The sequence below is a fragment of the Malus domestica genome, chromosome 07, assembly GCF_042453785.1.
Source record: "Malus domestica chromosome 07, GDT2T_hap1".
NCBI lineage: Eukaryota > Viridiplantae > Streptophyta > Magnoliopsida > Rosales > Rosaceae > Malus > Malus domestica.
In genome coordinates, this window is record NC_091667.1 from 1,935,902 (window position 1) to 1,958,519 (window position 22,618).

At 35.2% G+C, this 22,618-nt stretch overlaps 2 protein-coding genes across 2 annotated transcripts; one reads left to right on the forward strand and one right to left on the reverse strand.

The window, feature by feature from the left end:
• The first annotated feature begins 394 nt into the window (after window positions 1-394).
• On the forward strand, window positions 395-14,022 carry LOC103428403 (structural maintenance of chromosomes protein 5). The gene is made up of 30 exons (XM_029105092.2): window positions 395-601; window positions 1,175-1,352; window positions 1,444-1,597; window positions 2,142-2,215; window positions 3,257-3,406; window positions 3,489-3,593; window positions 4,076-4,221; window positions 4,347-4,458; window positions 4,569-4,724; window positions 5,149-5,270; window positions 5,352-5,496; window positions 5,589-5,654; window positions 6,706-6,834; window positions 6,925-7,023; window positions 7,747-7,912; window positions 8,000-8,145; window positions 8,275-8,338; window positions 8,434-8,558; window positions 8,719-8,796; window positions 9,242-9,314; window positions 9,877-9,980; window positions 11,027-11,143; window positions 11,227-11,304; window positions 12,149-12,248; window positions 12,331-12,385; window positions 12,694-12,742; window positions 12,826-12,913; window positions 13,011-13,083; window positions 13,528-13,634; window positions 13,733-14,022. The coding sequence occupies exons 1-30, from the start codon at window positions 564-566 to the stop codon at window positions 13,783-13,785; spliced, it is 3,150 nt and encodes a 1,049-aa protein (XP_028960925.1). The 5' UTR covers window positions 395-563; the 3' UTR covers window positions 13,786-14,022.
• A 112-nt stretch (window positions 14,023-14,134) lies between these two features.
• LOC103438449 (large ribosomal subunit protein uL1c-like) lies at window positions 14,135-18,323 on the reverse strand. Its single transcript, XM_008376992.4, has 7 exons — window positions 17,866-18,323; window positions 17,232-17,411; window positions 17,078-17,132; window positions 15,910-16,037; window positions 15,119-15,202; window positions 14,646-14,771; window positions 14,135-14,548 (listed from the first exon to the last, which is right to left on the reverse strand). The coding sequence occupies exons 1-7, from the start codon at window positions 18,211-18,213 to the stop codon at window positions 14,411-14,413; spliced, it is 1,059 nt and encodes a 352-aa protein (XP_008375214.2). The 5' UTR covers window positions 18,214-18,323; the 3' UTR covers window positions 14,135-14,410.
• Window positions 18,324-22,618: the final 4,295 nt, after the last annotated feature.

Here is a 22,618-nt window from a genome sequence, read left to right on the forward strand (position 1 = left end):
AGAGGGATAGAGGAGTCCAGTGATTAATTTTAGCCATCTGTGGATGTCATTGAATTCAATCTCGATCATCGGATCATCGATTCAAATTCTACTCACTTTTATTTTTTTTTTTTTTTGCATTTATTTTTGTTATTTGATTTTCGTCGATTCAAATATCATAAATAATAATATTTAACATGTTTCATATATTACGTTTTAGTTTTGATTTTTGACGTTGGTGAATTATATCACACTGTGATGATAATGATTACAAGAGACTGAAATGTATTTGTCAATTTTTTTTACCCCAAAAATAATACAATGTCGTAACGAAGTCAGTCGCTGTTTTTTTTTTTTTATCAAAAATAAAATAAAAATGCATTTCTCTCTAATTGCTGCGGCTTATAAAACACATACCCCACTTTTTCTCTTTTGGCGCCAATTCTTCTCTCTTACTCTTCCCAAAGCCCTAGGTTTTTACTTACTTCCCCGACCCAAATCGATCACCACCTAGGGTTTCACATATTGACCACAAAACCCCCAATTCCTCGAAGAATCAGAAAGTAGCACTGCAAAGTTCAAGAATGGCGGAGAGTCGCGCAAAGCGCCCCAAAATTACAAGGTCTGGAGACTCGTTTCACTCCACTTTTGAAATTGACTTTGAAATTGACGTTCTTTTTATGTTTTCTGGTATCCAGTTCGTCAGAATTAGGTTTTTTTTTAATTCTAATTGCATTTTTTCTTACTGTCTGTTTGGTTACCCAGAAAATTTAATGTCTGTGTTTATTTTTTGCTTTATTAATTATTATTAAATGAAATGTTTAACTTTTTCTTTTGTCTTCCATTATTATGTTAAGAAATTAAACTGAGGATTATGGAATTCACCGTAAAACCTTATTCTGCTTAACACAATTTTATTTTTAATTTTATTTTTTTCTAAATGTAGTAGTAGTACAGTGGTAAAGATATAAAATTTTGTCATTTGGGACCTATAGAAATTCTGAGTCAATGCTGAAGCAACAAGATATCTATTTAGCTGTCTTGAACTGACTTCGTAGTGTGTTAAATCAAGAAGATACTATTCAATTTTTTCTGGTATACAGAAAATGTGATAGTGAAATTTATTTCCTTTGTGTTGTTTTGATTAGTTCAGCAATGATGTCAAGGTTTAATGCTTATCATCTCTTTCTTTCAGGGGTGAAGATGACTATAAGCCAGGAAGCATAACTAAGATTGAACTCCATAATTTTATGACCTTTGGTCACATAATGTGCAAACCGGCCCCTCGTCTAAACCTTGTAATTGCACCAAATGGGGCTGGAAAAAGTTCTCTTGTATGTGCAATAGCACTGGGTCTTGGTGGTGAGCCTCAGGTTAGTTAATATCAGGGAATGTGTTTTGTTGCATTTCTTAAGTTTGTTTTTGGTAAACAATATATAAAGAAGAGGAGTTTGGTAACTACAGCTACTTGGAAGGGCGACCAGTGTTGGAGCATATGTGAAGCGTGGTGAAGCGTCCGGTTATATTAAAATAACCTTGAGAGGGGACACCGAAGAGGAGCATATTGAAATTATGCGTAAGATTGATACACGTAACAAGTCTGAATGGTTATACAATGGTAAGTAGTTTTGCATGTGTAAAAAGTTAATTATTTTATCATTTCTCTTGAATATATTATGGACCAACAAACAGTGATCTTTAAGCAATAGCTTGAGGTGGCTTATAGCCATTAAGAGAAGTGTTTGTATACTTGTTAGTAGCCCCTTAAAGTATCATGTTTAACTGACATTTTCCCAGAGAACGGAGGATGTTTAACCTACATGCTCTGACCCGGGTTATAGTAGTTTCTGAAAATCATCTTATGCATTAATTTCCATTCCAAGAATTGTGCTTCCATGCATGTAGCTCCTATTTTGCACTTATTCTTGTCTTCATTCAGCATAAGTGAGGTACTTGTATACAAGCTTGTTTTCTTTTCAAATTGTATCAGTTTTAACTTTTAATTACAAGTCTGCAAGACAGTGGGAAAAGTGGATGATATGTCTTGATTCACTATCATGCATTATCAAGGGAAATAAACTACTTTCCAAATTAAGACTGTTTATTAAGAAGGCACAGGAGTAATATCAAATACTGATTTATCAGTTTTCTTTGTATTTCAGGAAGAGCGGTGCCTAAAAAGGATGTGGTTGAAATCACTCAAAGGTTTAATGTTCAAGTCAACAATTTAACTCAAGTGAGTTTGTTTCTAATAATTAACTTCAGATCAGGGCGTGCCTTAATTCTGTAGCTTTTATATGTGGATGCAATATGACTTTTGATATGCATGCACATGTTTTTGTTTGTTAATATTCCTTTTGAATATCTGGACCTTGTAAATGAATTTTGTGACTGTTGAATTTATAAGCTTAATCAGTATTCTTCATTGTTTTTTAGTTTTTAGTAGAAGACAACATTTTGAAGGTTATACTTGCATAGAATAGGCAGTACTTTTACAAACTTGGTACTGTACAGTTTCAGAGTATATGTACAGACAGAAAATTTACTTAGTAAGGACTGCAATAGATTGTAGAAACTGTTACTCAATATCCTCACAAAGTTGAGGCTTTATTTTTTTGTATTTGGCGCCTCGGTCTTTAAAATTATAGGAAGGATGCAAAGTATTTTCTTAAAGTTGAGAAAGATGAGGAGTGTTTGCTCATATAGCGGTGCATTGGTTCAGTCTTATTATAGGCAGTAAATTATTGGAAGAGACCTTTATATTTCACTTCTTCTGCATTCCATTGTTTGTACTTGCTGTGCTAGTAAAATTGAGATCCTTTGTTGCATGATCCTGTTTGAAATGCCACTCCTTTTTTATTTTGATTAGAGCGTGCGCTAAATAATGGTTTATCTAGGGGTATACTTTTGTCTTTCATCTTAATTGAGCATTCCTATCCATTCCAAATTCTTCTGAATGGACTAATGTTGAGAAGAATGGGTAAATTATATGTTGTAGTAGTAAAGGTTGTCTGGGGATGCACATATAATAACAATCTAGTTGTCAAGTTGTTTATTGCGAGTGTATTAATGCATGGATATGACATTGTTTATTTGATTTCCTGTTATTTGTCTCCCTCTTAGATATTTCAGTTTTAACTTATTTTTATGATGCTATTTGAAACTATTGCTAACAATTTTGGAGCTAAATTATGAATTTAGGTCAGTAATTTCCTCTCTTTCTTTCTTTTTTTTTTTATCATTTTTCTCCTTTTTATTTTTGGGGGTGTGCTTGTAGTTTTTACCACAAGATCGTGTCTGTGAGTTCGCCAAATTATCTCCAGTGCAACTTTTAGAAGAGACTGAAAAGGCTGTAGGAGATCCTCAATTGCCGATCCAACATCGTGCACTTATTGAGCAAAGCAAGAAATTGAAAAGAATTGAGCAAGTGGGTTTTTAATTTGTCCTTATGTTATACAATGTTAATTAGCTTTATCACGTTATTTAGACATTTTGTCTTTTTGATTTAGGCCGTTGAAAAAAATGGAGAAACTTTGAATCAGTTGAAGGCACTGAATGCTGAACAAGAGAAAGATGTTGAGCGTGTCCGCCAAAGAGAGGAACTTCTTGCAAAGGTTTGTCTTTTTGGTTTTGTTATATGAACTGAATGACAGTGTATTTTTATGATAAGATACAAACTCTTAGTAAAGATTTTTACAACACATACACACACAATGAAGTGGACAAGATATCCATTGAGCGCTAGTACACATACTCAAATACAATCAGATTCACCATCCACAAAATAGCACAGAACCTCACAAACCAAACATCTGAAGGAAAACACTGAAAGATAAATGTGGTTCATCAGACCATAGGAAGGAAAGCTAGATCCCCAAATGCAGGTGAAACTGAAGCCCATAATGGCGACAATGAGAATTCGACTTTATCCCATAAATCCTCATCCCATCTCCCTTATAGTTCTCAAGGTAGTAAAAAAAAAAATTGAACTCCATCTGACTCGATAATCCCCTCCTCATCCCCCAAAGAGAAAACGCTCTTCTGCTTCCCACATAATTAAATTGGAACTGAGATTTCTTCTTGATGTCATCTACAGGCTGATACCATGAAAAAAAAATTGCCATGGCTGAAGTATGATATGAAGAAGGCTGAATGCATGGAAGCTATGGAGCAGGAAAAGGATGCAAAGAAGAAGTTGGAGAAAGCTGCAAGAACTCTAAATCAACTGAAAGAACCTATTGAGTACGATCACTTCATTTAGATGATATATTCATGCACAATATATTGACATGAGATATACAGTCTGTTTATTGCAATGATTTGCTATTATTTTACTTTCTAGTGTAATAATGTTTTACCTGCTGCAGGAAACAAAAACAAGAGAGAGTGGTGATGGAGTCTAAGAGTACAAAAGTAGTAAAAAACATTAGTGAAAATGCAAACAAACGAATGAGACTTTTGGAAAATGTGAACCGCTTGGTATGATAACATGGTACTTTATTTGCTTAATGTGATTTTAGCCCTTCCCTAGTTTGTAGTGTGGATAATTGAATTTTTATTGTGCTTCAATTTCATCCACATGTTTATAGGGAGTGTTAATAAAAGAAAAATACAACGAAATGGAAGAATTGAAGAAGCAAGAAGAATCTCGTCAACAAAGGATCTCAAAAGCAAAAGAGGATCTAGCTGCTGCTGAACTAGAACTTGAAAATCTGACTCCTTATGCGGCCCCTACAGATGAAATTGTAAGTTATGGATTCAGTCTCAAAATTTCAGGATCTTCAGGCAGTCCCTGGTGTGATTAACATAAATGGATCAGATTTTTAGCCATTAACATGAATGAAACTACTTTTGTGCAAACCAGTTTTGAGAAGTCATGGTTCCCTTGCCAATGTTTTTCAATCAAGTTTTGTTGGGTTATTAGACTTTGGATTTGTTTGCCTAGGAACAGTTAGCACACTGTTTATTAGTCTTTTCAATCAAATATGTGCCTAGTTTCTGGTTTTGTTTCCTATGAACATTGTAGCGCAATTGTTTATTAGAGTCATTTGATTATTATTCTCAATTTTTAAATTTGTAAACTAACATGTTTCTTTTTTTTGCTGGTTATTAGACTTATGATTTGTTTAAGTTCTTCCCTCCCGTTACTGAGTAAATATTGCTGATCAGGCGAGATTGCATGCTCAAATTGTGGATCTAGAAGTTTCTGCAAAGGAAAAGAGGGATAAGAAGTCGGAGAAGGAAAAATTTTTAAATCAAAAGAAACTTTCCCTAAACACCTGCCTGGATAAGTAATATTTGCTTCAACGTCAAATCCTGTCCACATGCCTTTGTATTGTTAATTCAAACATCGTTTACTGTATCCTTTTCAGGTTGAAGGAGATGGAAAATAAAAATGGTAAACTCTTACAAGTATTAAAAAATTCTGGAGCAGATAAAATAGTTGATGCTTATAAATGGTTGCAAGAACATCGTCATCAGTTCAATAAGGAGGTGTATGGCCCTGTTTTGCTTGAGGTATGTATTTAAATCATAACATTGTCGTGTTCACTGAAGAATTTGAATTTACAAATTATTGATAATGCTCCTCTGGGTGCATGCATACTCAGGTTAATGTGCCAGATCGAGTTCACGCTGACTACTTAGGTGGTCATGTTCCTAATTACATGTGGAAGGTAAATGCATTTGTATTATGTAATTTATGTTAGATTTTTTTAATCTACTTGTATTTACCTAACATCAAATGTCAGGCTTCTAACTCCTACGTGATTAAGGGCCTGTCTGAAAATGCTTTTGGAAGGGCTAAAAGTGCTTTCAGATAGCCAAAAGCAATATTAAGTAACCAAAAGTGCTCCTGGCTTCAAAAAGCACTGTTTGGGGCTTTCTGGAAAGCACCTGGCCACCAGGTCTACCAGGTTCTTCTCCTAGAAGAGCCTTCAAGTGCTTTGTATAATAAAAATTTTCTTGTGCTTCTGATACAAGTGCTTCTAGTGGGCGCTAAAAAGCAATCCCAAATGGGCCCCTAGAATTTCCAAGTTTGTTTGGTATAAGGCTTATACCTGTGTATCTGTCAATCTGATCAGAACTTTGGTTTCATAAACTGGGGGAGCTGCTTGGGAAGGGTACACAAAAGAAGGTAGATGAAAGGAGTTACAACAGTTGTTGTCTATACAATTTTGGCCATTTATTAATTCACAAAGTGAAGGCAAGAGATGAAAGTAATCAAGATAACTTAATGAAGGCTTAGTTTTGGGATGAAAGATCATTTCATTGGCATGTCACATATCTTGGCTAATCCATGCTAAACCCTCATAGGTGAGTTTGGATGCAACATTAAAGCCTTTACCCTAACTCTCCCCCTTCTAACCAAGATTTAAATCTCAACTTTCCCCTGCATAGAACTGTGAAGCCATGTGTTAACTACATATGTAAATTAACTCCTTACCTAAGTTTGGGGTGCTTTATATCCTGTTTAAGTTTTTAATATAACCATTCTACTTTCCAAATCTCTGTTTGTGTATGTGTGTGCTTGTGTTTGTGCGGATGGTTGGGTAGATGCCAGTAACCTATACACTGTTGTACTTCGAATTTACTTTGAGTCAGTATAGTTATGTGTTTTTTTAGGAGCACAGTATCATAAAAGAATTCCACATGTTACTCAAACATGTATTTATTTGTTGGCTTAATAATACCTATTTGTTGATCTTACTTTTTCATGTTTTGTAGTCTTTCATAACTCAAGATTCTCGTGACCGGGACTTTTTGGTAAAAAATCTCAAGTCCTTTGATGTTCCAGTTTTAAATTATACGGGAAATGGAACTTGTCACAGAGAACCCTTTCAAATTTCTGAGCAGGTGTGTGTTTTTGGTGCTATATTTTATAAAAAAAAGTTTGAACTAGTCTCGTTAACATTTTTATTGTTTACTTCCGTGTTTTATGAGCAGATGAGTGCACTGGAGATCTATTCGCGGCTTGACCAAGTTTTTGATGCTCCTACTGCCGTGAAGGAGGTTTTGATTAGCCAATTTGGCTTGGATAGATCAGTATGATTCCCAAGCTTACTCTTATCTTATATACTTCAGGCAAAAGTTATAAAATTTAAAATAATGTGCTAAATATATGTTCACAATTTTATGTGCACTTGTTGACTTCAACTACGCTAAAATATGTACATGATTCCATTACACGACTTGAACCCAAGATGTGGTTAACGGGTTTTGGTGACCATTACTTAACACGAACCTGTATGTTGTATGATAAGACAACTGGTAAACAGGTTGGGGTAGTGTCAAACATGAGGAAAATAACTTTTCCATGATAAGCCCGTTTTAGTTGTACTATATACCAATAAGTATTGTATGAGTCCTTATGTAAACTATAAAATTATAGTATATGGTTTATTAATAAACCATACTTAATGGATTCAATTCTTTAAGGAATGTATAAGTGATCGGGTTAATTAGAAATTAATGGAACTTAGTTTCAAGTTTCTAATTCACAATATATCCGTATCATTCCAAACAGGACGTGATAAATAAATGGGTGAGGTTAGTGTTTAAGTAACTTGACCTGATCAATTAGACGAGTTGGTGATGATTGACTGTATTGTACATAAACAAAAATGACGATTTGCCACGCCTAAGGTCAACCGTATGAAGTTCGGTGTTTGAAATTTGTTAGGTAGTGTTTTGATTTTGATAACTTTTGTGCATGTAATTTATTATAAAAAAATGCTCATGTATTTGTGTTTCTTCCTTTTTCCTCAGTATATTGGGTCCAGGACTACGGATCAGAGGGCTGATGAGGTTTCGAAGTTAGGGATTTTAGATTTTTGGACCCCTGAGAATCACTACCGATGGTCAGTATCAAGATATGGTGGTCATAGATCTGCCAGTGTAGAATCAGTCACTCGTTCTCAACTCTTTTTGTGTGGTATGTTTCTGCAAATCCTTTTCTGTTTAGCAAATAATCCAAACACTTCGTTGGTAAAAGATTTGAGGTCGTACATTTTACTTTCAGGTTTGGAGACTGGGGAAGTTGAGTCATTGATGTCCAAAAAAAGGGAACTTGAAGAATCTATTACTGCTTTACAGGATATTGTTAGATCACTTCAGATTGAGGAAAGACAAGCAGAAAATGAAGCAGCAAAATTTCAGAAACAGAGGGTATGTGGAAATAAGTGTAGCAGGTGGCATTCAATGCTATAAACATATAAACTATACTTTAATATTAACTGGGTTTGGTTAGACATGCAATTCCTTTACTTATGTGGAACAACGTAATATATATTTTAGGAGGAGATTATCAGAAATGTACAGGATGGGAAGAGAAAACAACGTGAAATAGAAAACCGTATTGGTAAGTAATAATGGTTTAGAAGTTTTCTCTTTAGAAGCTTTGTATTTAATTTCTTTTGTTCATTTTACATAATGAGTATACTCTGGTGATATCAGCACAAAGGAAAAAGAAATTAGAATCTATGGAGAAGGAGGATGACCTGGATACTAGTATGGCGAAGCTCAATGAACAATCTGCAAAATATATGATTGACAGGTTCCATTCTGCAATGGAAATTAAGGTCAGGTTTTAGGCACACTTCTAAAATTAAATTCTTAAGGGGACATATTTATTTATTCTGTTCTTTGTTTGGTTTAAGTTGTACACCAATGTTTGGGGTAGATATAAGTGTTTTAGGACTTGGTTACTTCAAACTTTTAACTCTGCTGTCTTTTTTTCAGAGTCTACTTGCTGAGGCTGTTTCTTTCAAACAAAGTTATGCTGAAAAGCACATGATGGTCATTGAGTTTGATGCAAAGGTATTTTCTACGATGATCCAGAACATGCTGCTTTGAGAGTTTTACTATTTTTTTGCATGCTGAGTTTGCCTACAAAATTTACAAATAAGTTTACTTAAAATCGTAGACAGTTTGTCAAATACAATCATAAAACTCTTAAAATGCAATCATAAAACTAAAGTGAATGCTTTTTGTTAAGGTAGAATGTAATTTCCCCTTCTTTTAGGCATGAATGGTTTGAAACTTTTTCTTGTTCTTTTTTTACTCAGTTTGCAAACAAAGGTGGCGCCTTATACTGTAATGAATTATTTCTTTGTTAGATTTAATCTCTTTAGACCATACGCCTTTTTATGATTCATGTTTATTTTTATTGTAAAGCTTTTGTGCCATGGGGTATCTGAATAATATGCATTTGTTCATACTCAGTTCTAATTAATTTATTTATGCTTGTTTTTCATTTTCTTAGATTAAAGAAATGGAGGTTAATATCAAACAACATGAAAAGGTTGCTCTTCAAGCAAGCCTGCACCATGAGGAGTGTAAGTGGTTCCTTACTTTCACTTTGAGGTTCTTCCATTCCGTGCGGTTGTTTATACTGTCTGATCTACACATAAAGTTGTTTTTCACTTTTTTTGGTAGTGTATAATTGTGCTTTAATTTTAGGACTTGGCTACTGTACATGTATTTTATATATTCACCATCTAAACGGTCATATATGCACCAAAAAGAGAGAATATCAAATCTAACCATACGTGACAATTAGATGGTTAATGTATTAAATACATGCATGTATTGTAGCCACTCTATTATTTTTGTTCTAAAGTAATTTATCATAGTTCTTTTGTCTTAAAAACAATCAGAATATTGAATTGGTTATCTAATCCAATTCGTTGGTCCTTACGCACACTGAAGTATGGAACTTCTAGAGAGGGATGCCTTTGAAAGAAAGAGGATAACATTTGAATTATCAGTACATGTATATGTCTTCGATTTTCACCTGCTAATAAAATTGTTTCTTATTGAAAAAAAAAAGATTAAAGATTTACAGTAGAAAACTCAATGTCAGTAATGCTAATTATTGCTTTTTTGCTTCTTGTCCAGGTAAGAAGGCAGAGGAGGATTGCCGACAGCAACTTTTAGCAGCCAAGAAGAATGCAGAATCCATTGCGATGATCACTCCAGCACTTCAGAAGGAATTTCTTGAGGTTTTCTATATAATGAGTTAATTCTAATGCATGGAAAATATAACTTCTGCTTGAATATAAGGAGTAAATGGCACAAACTATATAGTGTGGGTGGTGGCCAGTTAATTCCGTGAAGTGAGTCGACTGGTTAACTGGTATCAAAAACTTGTGTGCTAGGTGCTCAGGTGTTTTTGTTTTGCTGTATATAATGTTCTGAAGTTATTTTCACTTCCCAAAAGTTACATCGATTATCAGTTTAGTGCCCAATGTTCACAACTTATCTAAATCATACCCAAATCCATATAATGGGCTTGTTGGCTGATTGATTGGCGTGTGTGAAATGGACGATAAAAGGTAGCATTATGTAGTATTACAATAAATTTTGAACATGAGGTCCTAAACTGTTAATCCGTGTAAACTTTCGGGGTACTAAACCACTATAGGAGTGTTCGTTGAGAAGATCCGTTGACCTGACACCAAGAGAAACGTCTAGCTGCTTTATTGTGTGAAATTTCTTATGTATGAAGCCAGTATTTGGATACATAAAAAACAGTAAGGTAATCAAGTAGCTTCTTAGCTAGATCTTGGGAGCTTATGGGCTTATTTGGTATAACAGAACACCATTCTATGAAGCGCAATTATTAGGACTAAATTTGATGTGTTTCTTTTGTGATTGAGTTGTACATTGATAAGGAGCTATGGCCTTGATCTGCTATTATGAGTTTTATGGTTTTCTAATAATCTGAGCCTATGGATTTGTCCAAAGCTTACTTCCATGCATAAACTTTATAAGTAGGACAAGCTGGGCACTGTGACTTATCATATGAGCCCGACCTGGTTCAACCATTGAACCAATTGGAATATTGACATGGGCCTCAGGATTTGCACTTTCTATTTCCTTATAACATTTAAGTTCCTCTCATATGAACATGGCCCTAATGGTCAACCATGTAAAATCTGTAGTTTATCTAATCTCTCTCCATTTGCACTTTTATTATTTTATTCAAAATTTAACAGCTCTTTTGTAACCTAAAAAAAGTTGATTTCTTTGTCTGTTTTGTCTCCAGATGCCTACTACAATTGAAGAATTGGAAGCTGCTATACAGGAAAATATTTCTCAAGCTAATTCTATTCTTTTTCTAAATCAAAATATACTGAAAGAATATGAAGACCGTCAGCAGAAGGTATATTTTTGCCGTCTCTGGTAGCTGTTTTCCCCCTAGTTTCTTTTTTAAGTTCATCACTCTTACGTACAATTATAATACAGATTGAAGAATATTCAGCGAAACTGGAAGCTGATAAAACAGAGCTTAGTAGGTGTATAGCTGAAGTGGATAATCTGAAAGTGAGTAATGCTTTGTTTTATTTTATTTTTTCATAAAGAAGGTTAGCCAAGTTTAGTTGTTACCTTAATGAGTAGCTTAGCTGAATAGCTGAAGTAGGTAATCTGAAAGCAAGAAGGTTAGTGATGCTTAGTTGTTACCTTAACGACTATTTTGTCAAGTTGATGTTGGTCTCCTCGATGAACACTTAGACCACAATACTTTGGCCGTTTGAACTATTGCTTTAACCAATCCAACCAGAGTCACCACAATAAACTGTAGGACGCACTCAATGATGGATGATGGGAATTGTTAAATGGATTATGATGGTTTCAGAAAAGCCACCACAATTGACTTGAAATTTTCTTTTGTTTAAGTTTATTTAGGCCTGCACCCACTGTTCATGTTTCAGGATAAACATATCACATTTGCATTCTATTACCATAACAGCTTGTCTCTTATGTTACTTGGAATTCACCTGAGTTTTGGTCTTTGGCGTTAGGTTGTAATTATATGCATTTTACAGTCTCCAATCTCCATGGAAACAGCAGTTTCTTTATGCTGCTAACCTCCTACAGTTCATTAGTTTGCCACAAACGACAGATTCCAAAATAATTAGACAAGTTTGGCCTTTGCCAATACTCACTTGTATTGCTAGGTCTGAAAAGGTCATGTTGAATAAATTTTCAGACCAACAGCCCTGAACAGTTTTAAAATTCTAAATATTTATGTCAAACTACTTTCATATTCTTGTTTCTTCGTTTTCCTTTATTTCCCTCTTTCATGTCAGTATGCATATATGCCACTTGCATTAGTGTATGTTTTGCTAATAATCTTTGTTGTTTCCTGATTGTAAATTATTTGCAGGGAACTTGGCTCCCAACATTAAGAAGCCTTGTTGCTCAGATAAATGAGACTTTCAGTAGGAACTTCCAAGAGATGGCGGTTGCAGGGGAAGTTTTATTGGGTATTTAGCATTGCACTGTCTAGAAGTATTTTTTTTATTATTATTTTATTTTGAACTTTTGTAATTTCATGTTTCTTCTCAGATGAGCATGAAATTGACTTCGACCAATATGGGATACTTATAAAAGTAAAATTCAGGTAATTTCAATTTTGTTCCTGTTTCTGTACTTTCATGGTGCTACTACTAGTCGTTTTAAGTTGGGAAGTGTAATTTAATTTATCATAGTAGTGTAATTTAATTTATCATAGTTATGTCGGAACCAGGACTAATTCCAAGCCTGGTTCAGCATAACTCTGATAGATTCCAAGCTTAGTAGTATCTATATTGTTTTTGTTCTATTGCACTAAGATGAAATCACAGTTGCTGATTTGTTATGTGTAACCTGCTTAAAAGTTATGCATTGCTTCTGTACACAATTTCATTCGTTTGACATTATGGCCATCAGGCAAGCGGGGCAGCTACAAGTTCTCAGTGCCCACCATCAATCCGGAGGGGTATTACACTTGCTGTATTCTTGAGTTATTGATTTGACTACAACAGTTTTGCCTTATTGTGGCCTTCAAATTCCCATTTGTAGGAGCGTTCGGTTTCAACTATACTTTATCTTGTTTCTCTTCAAGACCTTACAAATTGCCCGTTTAGGGTGGTTGATGAGATAAATCAAGGTTTGGTTGCACAGCAGAGTGTTATCTTCTATTTTTCGTCCAATCAATTTTCTTTATCTCAAAATAAATCATTGCTGTGTTTTTAATATGTTTTCAGGGATGGATCCGATAAATGAAAGAAATATGTTCCAGCAGTTGGTAAGAGCAGCATCTCAACCAAATACACCACAGTAAGAGCAACTATGCATAACTTGTGATAATTATCTGTGTCTGTTTCTTGGTGCGAATTATTATCTGTCTGTATTTTGCTCTGTTTTAGAAGGCGACTTGAGAAACTAGAAATACTTATATAATGCGTCATTATTAATTGGAAGTAGTGCAAAATGATGTTTTGGGTGTGTGGCAGCTCCCTTTATAAATTGGAAGGATAACATGTGTAGTCCATCTCTCATCGTGCACTTCTCTTTTAGCTGCTCCTAACAGTAGTGAATATCGAGGTTAACAAAAAGGTTTCTGCTTCTAGTATGAACCAAAGAAATTGCAAGATTGTGTGACCAATGGAGGACATGAGCTTATATGATTATATTGTCTTATAATTTGCAGTGGACAAAGCCAATTGTGCTTATCATATGTAAAAGGTCACTTAAGCTTTGGTTTCTGTCACTGTTATTCAGGTGTTTCTTGCTTACCCCGAAGTTGCTACCAGATCTGGTTTACAGTGACGAGTGCAGTGTTTTGAACATAAAAACTGGCCCCTATGCTGGTTCATGGGCGAATGGAGGTGAAAGTTCTACTTGAGAGTTAGCAGTCAGTAGTATCTATTAATTTGTCGAACATATGCGATACTCACCAAAAATTCATTCCTTTTTCTTATTTCAGACTGGAGTGAGGGCGATAGCTACAGAAACATTCTTGGAAAAAGGGGACGCTGAAATAACAATTACCTTTCGATGAGGAATTTTCGTAAAGTTGCACTCACATAAGCGTGGCTTAGTACACCCCGTGTTCATCCCTGTGTAAATTAGAATGATGGCTGTCTTGGAGGGTGACTGTTAGCTTTTGTGTACGTTTAGCTTTGTTTTTTTTTTGGCTTACAACTTAATAGGAAGGAGAAATGATTCGTTTCAAATGATGGCTGGCTGCAGTGGCATTGTTCTCTGGTTAAACAACCACCTGGTCCCGACTCTCAACTGAGATCAATAGCTCGATACCTGATATACATCGCATATACTCTCCTTAATGTAAATAATATCATCGTTCAAAAAAAAAAAACATCGCATATACTATGAAATTTCTCTCATTCATAAACAAGAAACCAAAGTGACGAGTTGATAATATCGATCACAAAATTAGTACATGGCCTTTCTCACTCAGAGTAGATGAAACTCGCATGCTCTGACTTACCCTAGATACAAACGTATCGAGGTCACCCTCTGCCTTCATCCCTTACTCTCCCCAGCCGTCTTTACTAACTACATTGGCAAATATTCGACAGTGGCAGCTAAGAGGCTGAATGAACAATATAACGACAACATGTGTACAGGTGGTTAGTGTTCTTCAAGCATTTGTTGGAAGCTTGAAATCGAGCATCGCCCTTATATTTAACCGGATGGAAGGCCCCATTGACGAGCATATATGTGCACTCTTCCAGTAAACACCTTTTGCACCTGGTGGTTTATTTGCTTCTACCGATTTCTGCCAGGTAAAAAATATAAGTAGATTAAATTTCATGGCCAAGTGGGTGGAGTTCAGATGGCAATCGAAATTAGGAAATAAGAAGTGAAGAACGTACAACTGCTGCTAGCAAGTTCACGAGAAGGTCTTCTTCAGGAAAGTCGGCTTTTCCAAACCGCAAATGAACTATACCAGTTTTATCTGCTCTATATTCAACTTTCCCCTGCTTGAATTCTGCTATGGCCTGAAACAGAGAATACGAGTAAACCCTTTTAATTCAGTAGGCTAAGAAATCAAACTCCTTGTAATGTTGCCCCGCCACAAGTAAATCCATTCCTGTACAACCATGGATGACCACCGTAGGTTGTCTTGAATATTAGACCCTCTTCTGTGTGTCAGTATATCAGTTTATTCTTCTTACGGATTTCCTCATTTCATTACTCTTACTGTGCCAGATATATAGATGCCACGCATATACATTAAGGCATCAGGAAAGAACTAAAACAATAGCTAAGATTAAGGGTTTAGTGTAAGAAAGCATATCCACACAAGTGCAGAAAGGAAACGAAAATGTCGCAAAACAAACCATACCTGTGGTATATTAGGCGTGACAGTACCAGCTTTCGGATTTGGCATGAGCCCTCGTGGTCCTAGAATCTTTCCTAGGCTAGCAACCTGAGAACAGTAGCACATACAGTATGAAGAAAAATTACTGGAGATCATAGTTTCCAGCCGATGAAAACCACAGAAGCAACAGATACAGAAAAGAAATTGTGAATTGCTTCACGTTAAAGAACAGTGACTCAAAATATGATTAAAAGGTAAAAGTTAAGAAAGCAAGCTGGTAGAATCCTAAAAGCAGACCCCGAAAAGTCAGTCTAACTTGAGCAGCTTTTTTAACTCCATGTGAACAAGTCACAAGGAAAACTGGGCAGCACCTATTGCTTTTACATTCTTATTTATAATTATTCAGTCTTGGTGGGTGGTGTCTCATTATGAGATAATATGAGCGCTTTAGGTGCCCGCAAGATATGTTTTCAGATATTGATGCAATTTCTTTGCTTTTAATTTCACTTATGAATAACATGAACTTTACCACATCAACCAAAGAATAATCATCCGCATCCCATCATGCACATCAGGATTTAGATCTGACCCAAATTACTACGAAGCTGACAAGTTGTCTTCCTGAAGCAAAACTAGTTTTCTCATTTCAATCATATAACCCTAGTTCAACCAAAAAACAAACAAAGAACACAACATTTTAGATTTGACCCAAATTAATTCTTTACTTCTATAGATGCTATAGAAAATGAAAATGATTAACATACTTCACTGTACACTACACATAATTTAATTGAACAAGATAATGAAGGCAGCACCTTAGGCATCATATCCGGCGAAGCAATTAGCTTGTCAAATTCCATGAATCCTTCTTTTATCTGTTGTATCAAATCATCTCCACCAACCAAATCTGCTCCAGCATTTTTTGCTTCGTCAAACCTTTCACCTGCAGATATTGAAGAAGATAATACGTGACATGAAATATATGAAACCAAAACCATAAGATAACTTGTGCACAAATGGATGCCTGCTTGTCATATAAAATGAGCTCAAGGAGTTGCTAAGAAGCTTAAAGAACATGAATATTTGTGCATATTATGAAGGGTCACATGAGAACCAGAATATTTCACTTTTTTGGAAAAGTAGAAGACATTCAAACAAACTACAATATGTCTATTGAGAGCAAACAATAAATACCGAAGGTGCAAATTTATTAGATACAAACACATTTTTCATACTAGCTTAAATCTAGAGAATATATATCTCTAATTCTGTGTATATAAGCTAAATCAAGCCAGTGGTACATCTCCCACATCCTAAGTAACAAAAGATCAAGACTAAATATTAAAACAACATGCTCCATTTATGACTACTCTTAAAAAGACTTAAGAAAATCTTACAATTCCTAAAAAACTTACAAAAGTTTTCCCTCTTTTGGACCCAAATGACTAAGAGATTGCCTTTTCATCAGGAAAAAATGCAAACGAAAATATATATTCAGACTACACCTTACAGGAGCAATGATACTGCTCCAATCCAATTTGAAGACCGAAAAGGGAATACTATACTAAACCCTCCAACTAAATCATTTGGAAAAAATGCACCCTTGACAGAAAATAAAACCCCACTTCAGCAAAGCAAGCATTTCTTCTGTTTTTTTCAACCAAGGTAAAAGAATTAGAGAACAAAACCCCTCTCAGTGAAGGTGACTCGTTTTGGCCTTCAAGGCTTAATTAGCAAAACAATTTACCTAGAGAGAATTCAGATAACAGTTTCAAGACTAAGGGCCACCTGCCTAATACATGCTAATGCAGAAATTGCCAGCATAGTTATGGTCCTCTACTTTTTATTCTCTAGGTTGAAATTCCCAACTTGTATCCACTAGGTTCAAATACATGGTTAACTTTATACATCTCCTTAGCTCATACTAAATGACAGATATAATTACTTTGAATACAGAGGTGAGAAATTGAGAACCGGAACTACCTTGAGTAAGAACAGCCACTTTAACAGTCTGTCCAGTTCCCTTGGGCAGGTTTACCTAGTAGAAGAATTCCACAACAAATGGACGAATATAATATAGTGCTTAAGCATTGATAAGACTAAACATATCTCTGACCGACAAGATCCGAAAACTCACAGTTGCCCTTAGCTGTTGGTCATTATACTTTGGATCAATGTTGAGGCGGAAATGGGCTTCAGCAGTTTCTACAAATTTCGTACTCGTCATTTCTTTCAGTAAAGCGAGTGCTGGCTGCAGCTCATACTCTTTTTTGGTTTCCCTCAGTTTCTGAATTTCCAAGAATCTTTTGGACCTTGTCTGACATTTTAAACAGAAGACAACTGAACGCTTGAATCACTACCGAAATCTTGGAACAACGTAAAACTAGGACATTGCAGGAATATATCTAACAACATAAATGATAAACATAAAAATAAACTAGAACCAAATTATCAAACACAACTTCAGGGCATTCTCCAATCCAAAACATGGGAAATCCGTCAAACTTTAAGGATGTAAATATCAAATTTTGCAGAACCAGTCTCTTCTCCGAGATAACGAAGTGACCTTAATTACTCAAATCAATTCCTTGACTTTTAGAATTTAAAGAACCATAACAAACAAGTATTCGCCGAACTAACCGATAATCTACAAAAGAAAAACTAAATGTAAGAAAGAAAAACCCACCAACGAGATAACCCAAAAAATCAAATTTCACCCTCAAAACAATGAAAAATCCGAACTTGCAGAAGAAAACAAGAAAAAGACTCACTCTGTCTCTCTTCAAAAGCAATGCAGCCTTCCCTTTCTTGGGCTTTGAAGGAACAGAAACAGCAACAGCAACAGACCCATCACCTCCTTTCACTCCTTCCTTCTCGTCCACATCCTCCTCCACCTCTGCCTCCGCCGTCAGAGCCGCCGCGGCCACTCGGTGAGGCTCGGAATTGGACCATTTGCTTGGTTCTCTCTCTCGAGGCCTTAGAGCCAGCGGGCAGAGGCAGAAGGTTTTGAAGAGGGGCTTGGGCTGGAAGGAGACGAGAGAGGGAGTGAGGTCATGTGGGTGCGCGTAAGAGGAGGCGTACGTTAGCATGAGGGACGAAGGCGTGGTGCTTGTCGCCATTGATGGAGCTCTCTGCAAATAAACGATTTTGAGCAATTGCTCTACCTATCCGTTTATGTTGGAGATAAGAGCTGGCTGTCATTGTCTGCCATAGACCTTATGGATGGTATGATACACCGTAGTTACCATCACCGATATTAAAATACAATAACGAATAGGAAAATGCTAGAGGGATTTTATTTTTTTGGAACTTTAAAGAAAAGCTACTGGTATTTTATGTTAACGAAAAATTATATGTTTACATTAAAAAGTTAATTTGGTACTATTTACTTTACCTTTTATTTTGTCCTTATCATTAAAATTCAAAGTTTTCAAGTCATTTTCATTAGTTTTTCTTATTTTTAATCATATTTTATAGATTACATAATACGATGTTCTTTTTAGAGAACGTAATAATATAACATCAAGGTTAAGGTTTTCCACAGTTAGAAAAAGTGAGTATAGTACTAGCATATTAAAATTTTATATAGGAATAATATTTTTACAATAGGTCACAAAATTTGAGTGTGATACCAATATACTCATTAGTTCGATGGCACTTAGTACTATTGTCTTAGGTTCGATTCTCGCAATAGACTTAGCCTTACAATGAGCTAACAATAATGTGGTTCAAATTCGCCTTTGGCAAGAATCGAACTTAAAACCTCTCACTTATAAGTACAAATGAATATCATTAGACTGTAATACTAAGTGACTAAAAAAGTGTTTGCAGTCTCATCTAATAGAATGATTTTTAACTCATGAGTGTAATATTAAACTCATGAGTGTGATATTAATACATTAAACTTATAAAAGTATAGTCAGTGACGTATCTAGCATTTTCAAATAATGAAATCATAATATTAATTAAAAAAATTGTATTCGGCCCTTTCGTCAATCACCTACTAGACATTTTTTAATTCATGTCAATATATGCCGACATATGTCACTAAAATAGTAGAAGAAAATAGAAAAAATAGGAGGAGGAGATTGTAATTGCCTTAACCGTTTATAGAGATCAAATATAATTTACAAACAAATATATATTAAGTTTTTGAAGTTGTTAGAATAAAAATTAACCAATGATTTCATGCTTGGTCCCCCACTGACTCAAGCTAATGTTAATGCTAAAATACAGACCGTAGAAAGAAACAAGGACATGGACGTTCAGTTATTCATTTCCCACAAATTTATTTGACTCCCCAGTTTATTCTGTCCACAATAAAACCCCATTCAAATCATTTCGGCAAAGCAAAAAAAAAAGAGTAAATTGTAGAAATAGTCCTTCAACTTTAATTAAATTAAAGTAATGGTCTCTTAATTAAAAATTTATTACCATTGATCATTCAACTCATCAAAACGTGTAATTATGGTCAATTTCGTTAGAATTTTATCAAAATAAGTTATGTTGGAATAATCATTGCTACAATTGAGATTCCTCAACTCATCAAAACGTGTAGCTATAGTCTTTTTCGTCAACTTCGTTAGAATTTTGTCAAAACAAGTTATATTGGAAGGATCATTGCTACAATTAGATTAAAGTTGAGGGACCATCGATTCAATTGGGTTAAAGTTGATGAATCATTTCTCTAGTTGAATTAAAGTTAAGAGACCAATGGTGATGAATTTTTAGTTTAAGAAACATAGATGCATTTAATGAGTTGAAGAACTAATGATAATGAACTTTTAGTTGAGAAATCGTTGTTACAATTGAGTTAAAATTAAAACACCATCGCTGCAATTTCCTCAAAAATAAAGAAAGAAAGAAGCAGGAAGAAGACCAAGACCCAGTCGGATTGACCATCTACTCCTCCACAATTCCTCCCCCACAATTCCTCCCCCAACCAAATCCCACCAACCCATTTTTCCTGAACAATCTTTCTTTCTGGTTCTCCCATTCTCTTCTACTTCTTCAAAGAGGAGAGAAGAGAGAGAGAGAGGGAGATACTGAAAGTAAAGCAACCAACCAGCAATGGCGGCAGTAACCACCATCTCCAACTTCGCCACCTTTCACTCTCAGTTTCCCCCTTCACCAACCAACCCCCACCATTTCTCTTTATCCCCAAAAAAACTTCACTCTCACCATCGTCGCCCGCACTAACATCACCGCAACTCCTTCCGTCCAACTCACCGCCTCTCGCTTCACCCGATCCCACTTCGCCTCCGCCGCATACGGCGGTGAACCCCCCGCAGGAGGAGCGGAGATGGCGGAAGCGGAGGTAATGATAACAATGACAGTGATGGGAGTGGTGATGGTGATGAGGACCGGGATCGGAACAAGGCGGAGGCCCTGGCGGCAATGGTGGAGGCAGGGAGGTTGTCGGAGAGTCTGTCGAAGGACTTAGCGGCGGCCATAAAGGCCGGACGGGTGCGGGGCTTGATTGTGAAGAGGTTCTTTGAGCTGGAGAAGTCGGCGGTGTTCAGATGGTTGCTTGGGTTTGATGGGTTCAAGGAGCGGTTGCTTGCGGACGACTTGTTCTTGACCAAAGTTGGCATCGAGTGCGGCGTTGGAAGGAAACTATTGAAAATGTCTTGAAAACTTTAAGTTTTAGGACAAATTAAAGGATAAAGTGAATAGTAGTACCTGAATTAACTTTTTAGTATAAAAATGTGGTTTTTCGTTAAAGTGAATAGTACCAGAAACTTTTCGTTAAAGTTCCTTATTCACTAAGGTCTCTGCTTTTCATTTACTCTCTTCTTTTTATTTAGGTATAATCTTTCTAAGGCTCGATATGAAAAACTTTTTAAATGACTGAAAGTGTTTTTGATGAGAGTGTTTTTAGAGTTAATCTCGATGAAATTCGATGAACAATTTCGCTAAGTGTAGCAACGGTCTTCGTAATAGAAATTTGATGATCAATTTGCATGTGATTATTCTTGTGGACGCCAAAAATATAACGGTCAAATTTCTTAAATTTTTTAGAGGAAGAAATCTTGACCGTATTGTGGCATCAACTGTTCTTATTTGGCGCCTCAACATGAGAGTAACTTTTATATAGAACGAGTTCATCGCCACATGACATTCTGGCCCAATAATACATTGTTATGTGGAGAAAAACTTGCACATGACAATGGATTATTGGACAAGGGACGCCACGTGCACATGTTCCATGTAAGTCATTCGCTGCCAACAGAGTTGGCGTCCCTATTATGCATTGGATATCCTTGACTTTTGAATTGAAGTACCATTTGAAGTATCTCTTAGTATGGATGTAAATTTGAGTGTAATAACAATATACTCATTAGTTCAATGTCAGTGTGCCACTTAGTACTATAGTCTTAAGTTCGATTCTCGCAATAGGCTTAGCCTTACAATGGGCTAACAATTATGTGGTTTAAATTTGCCTTTAGCGAGAATCGAACCTAAGACCTCTCATTTACAAGTGAAAATGAATATCACTAGACCGTAGTACTAAGTGGCTAAAAATGTGTTTGCAATCTCATCTAATAGAATGATTTTTAACTCATGATTGTACTATTAAACAAAAGAGTGTCATATTAAACTCATGAGTATGATATTAATATATTAAACTTATAATAGTATAGTCAGTGATGTAGTCAGAATTTTCAAATAATGAGATCATAATGTCAATCAAAAAAGTTTTATTGTGCCCTTTCGTTGATCACCTCCTAGGCACTTTTCAATTTCTATCAACATATGCTGAAAATTTATGCCGACATATGTCACTAAAATGGTAGAAGAAAATATAAAAAGTAGGAGGAGGAGATTGTAATTGCCTTAACTATTTATAGAAGTCAAATACAATATATAAACAAATATACATTAAGTTTTTGAAGTTGTTAAAATAAAAAATAAAGAAAACTAATGAAAATGGTTTGAAAACTTTGAATTTTAACGATAAGAACAAAATAAAGAGTAAAGTGAATTGTACTATAATTAACTTTTTAGTGTAAAAATATAATTTTTTGTTAAAATAAACAACATCAAGAAGTTTTCGTTAAATTTTGTTTAAAAATAACCAATGATTTCAGGTCCGCCACTGACTCAAGCTAATGTTAATGCTAAAATACAGACCATAGAAAGAAACAAGGACATGAACGTTTAGTCATTCATTTTCCCACAAATTTATTTGACTACCCAATTGATTCTGTCCACAAGGAAAACCCCATTCAAATAATTTCGTCAAAACCAAAAAAATAAGAGTAAATTGTGGTAATGGTCTTCTAATTTTAATTAAATTGAAGTAATGATCTCTTAACTAAAAATTTATTACCATTAGTCCTTTAACTTATCAAAACGTGTAATTATGATCATTTTCGTCAACTTCATTAGAATTTTATCAAAATAAGTTATGTTGAAATGACCATTACTACAATTGAGGTCTCTCAACTCATCAAAACGTGTAGCTATGATCATTTTCTTCAACTTCGTTAGAATTTTGTTAAAATGAGTTATGCTGGAAGG